The sequence below is a fragment of the Sinocyclocheilus rhinocerous genome, unplaced genomic scaffold (genome assembly GCF_001515625.1).
Source record: "Sinocyclocheilus rhinocerous isolate Xijiao unplaced genomic scaffold, SAMN03320098_v1.1 scaffold1447, whole genome shotgun sequence".
NCBI classification, from domain to species: domain Eukaryota; kingdom Metazoa; phylum Chordata; class Actinopteri; order Cypriniformes; family Cyprinidae; genus Sinocyclocheilus; species Sinocyclocheilus rhinocerous.
In genome coordinates this window covers 46,807-49,486 of record NW_015661886.1, presented here as the reverse complement: position 1 = coordinate 49,486, position 2,680 = coordinate 46,807, and the positions used below count along the sequence as shown (strand labels likewise).

At 35.4% G+C, this 2,680-nt stretch overlaps 1 protein-coding gene across 1 annotated transcript in view; it reads right to left on the bottom strand.

Moving 5' to 3' along the window:
- LOC107726800 (ras-associating and dilute domain-containing protein-like) overlaps window positions 1-2,680 on the bottom strand; it is a 37,183-nt gene that overhangs the window by 30,467 nt on the left and 4,036 nt on the right. Inside the window, exon 2 of the mRNA XM_016536498.1 lies at window positions 1,614-1,937. Coding sequence (XP_016391984.1) covers window positions 1,614-1,937 — 324 coding nt within the window. The remainder of the gene's footprint in view (window positions 1-1,613; window positions 1,938-2,680) is intronic.

Below are 2,680 nucleotides of genomic sequence, written 5' to 3'. Positions count from 1 at the left end.
CTCGTCGCTCCGGCCGGGACACGGCATCACAGTATGGTAAGGGGCGTAACATTTCCGTCACACCCTTGAGGTATTCGGCCAATCACAATGCACTGGATAGCTGGCCAATCACAGCACACCTCGCTTTTCAGACCGATGAGCTTTGTAAAAATCTATGCGTTTCAGAAAGGCGGGGCATAGAGGAGAAACAATAGTACACAGTATGTGGAAAATAATGTTTTTTTTTAACCTTAAACAACATCATATGACCCCTTTAAGGGAACAGTGGAGGCAGTTTGTTTCTCCGAGGCAGCAACGGAGTTGTGCAAGTGTGTTTGTTAGTTCCCGGCATTGGTTGAGGAATTTTTTTATAAACAAACTAAATACAATTTAAGTCAATAAAGTTTTTGTTCCTGTTTTATTTATGTCGATGTCACAGCTTGCAAACGAACACTGCGCAAAAGCTTCTCGTACTCGTGACTCTTTAGCTCCGTCCACTGCACACCTCCAAGAGCTTCACAGTTTTCAGAGAGAAGCGGTACAGCTGTATCTGTCTTTTATAAATCTGATCAAACTAAAGGCTCTTTGAAGATATGAAGAAAGCAATACTACTTTATAGGTACTCAAGATTAACATGAGATTGGCCGAAACTGTGATATGTCCCCTTCAAGGCCTGTTTACACCAAGAATGATCACTATAAAGATAACAACAATGATATCTATGCTGTCATTCATCCACACCAATGGATGATAATGTTCTGTTTATTATAAGCATGTGCTGCCATTTTGTTGTCTACTGCTTTAAATGCTTGAGTTCTTTAAAATCTGGTGGATTCTGATTGGCTCAATGTTTCAATGACAATGTTTTTTTTTTGTTCATCAGCTGGAAAAAAAGTGATTCAAACGATATGGTTTCTCTGTGTCATTATCGATGTAGCTGTGGTGTGGACATCACTATTATCATACAATTAGAACAATTATTGAAACTTTATAGTTACAGTTATTTTATTTGTTGTTGTATACAGCCCTTAGTGCTTTTCCAATGATGTGTTTTGACTAGTGCTGTCAAACGATTAATTGCGATTAATCGCATCCAAAATAAGTTTTGTTTACATAATATGTGTGTATACTGTGAATATTATGTATATATAAATACAAACACATAAATGTATATATTTAAGAAAAATATGTTGTTTATATATTAAATCTATTTATATATAATATAAAATATAAGAATATAAATGTATATACATGTAAATATTTTCAAAATATATACTGTATGTGTGTGTATTTATATATAGATAATAAATATACACAGTACACATACATAATGTAAACAAAAACGTTTATTTTGGATGCGATTAATCGCAATTAATCGTTTGACAGCACTAGTTTTGACTGTTTTCTATGTGCACACAATGTGGATAAACTACAGCAGGTAAACATGTCAGCAGTGTGGACACACATCATCATGACCAAAAATGATGCTAGAGTAGCAATATATAAAATCTCTTGGGCCCGTTGTTGAAGAAATGTATTGTTAAACTCACATAGCGAGTTTAATCACCCAATTACCAAAACTGAAACAAAAATGTACACATTGAATCTGAATCTGGCAAGAGTGCATCCCTCACCTCTCCAGAGCCTCTTTGACCAGCTCGCTGGCACTGGAGTGCCTGGTGGCCAGCACGCTCTTGTAGTTGGTTCCTTGACAAATGTCACTGCCAAATATCTTGAGGATCCCTGGGATAGTCCTCTGACAGGACAGCTCTGCGGGGTCGTCCGCTGCTTGCAATTCTAGGGTCCTGCTGTCCTGACCTGGCCGTCTGTTTCGCAGAACAGGGCTTCGGTTGAACACTGTGGTCAGTCTGTTGTTGTGTTGGCGTATCTTGCTCTTGGCCGGCTGCCGGACTCCAGTGCTCTCCACAGACTGAGCCGTGCTATCAGACGTGCTGGACCTCAGAGAGACAAGGTTAAGATGACTTTAAAAGCTTGCTGCTGATGTGAGCATCTGCACTCAGTCTGCTTTAGATACAATGAGAGAATGAGTGTAATAGACTGAGTCTGACTACTCTTTTCATATACTGTCTATAGCTAAGATGCATGTGAATTTAAACCTTCTTTTTCATCCAGCATCTGTTTTATCTTTAGTTTCTTGGTTAGAAGTTGACATGAATGACAGATTCTCACTGGTAGCTACTATACAAGCTTTCATCAATTCGAACACTTTTTAAAGGCTTGACTTTTAAAAAGTGTTATATTGTTTTCGTTAAAGTATCAAGGAGAAGCTTTTTGACTCATCAGATAATTAACATATTTTAGTAAAAAAAAAAAAAAAACAATTAAACATCTTTTCAAATAATTATAATACAGAATTACTTTTGCTTTAATCTTGCATTTGTGACAAAGAAATCAAAACTGTACGATAAAAACTATAAAAAGACAATTTTACTGTATAAAATGTGTATAAATATACAATTACGAAAAAATAAATATTAAATATTACAATTATATAAAATAATTTTAGCCTATTATTTCACTGAGGCATACTTTTATGTGAGTTTTTCTTCATGTAAGATGAGCTAATATGATAATAATAGTAACAATAATAAATCAATATGTAAATAATTTAATATTACTACCAAGTTGTTACACACACACACACACACACACACACACACACATATATATATATATATAT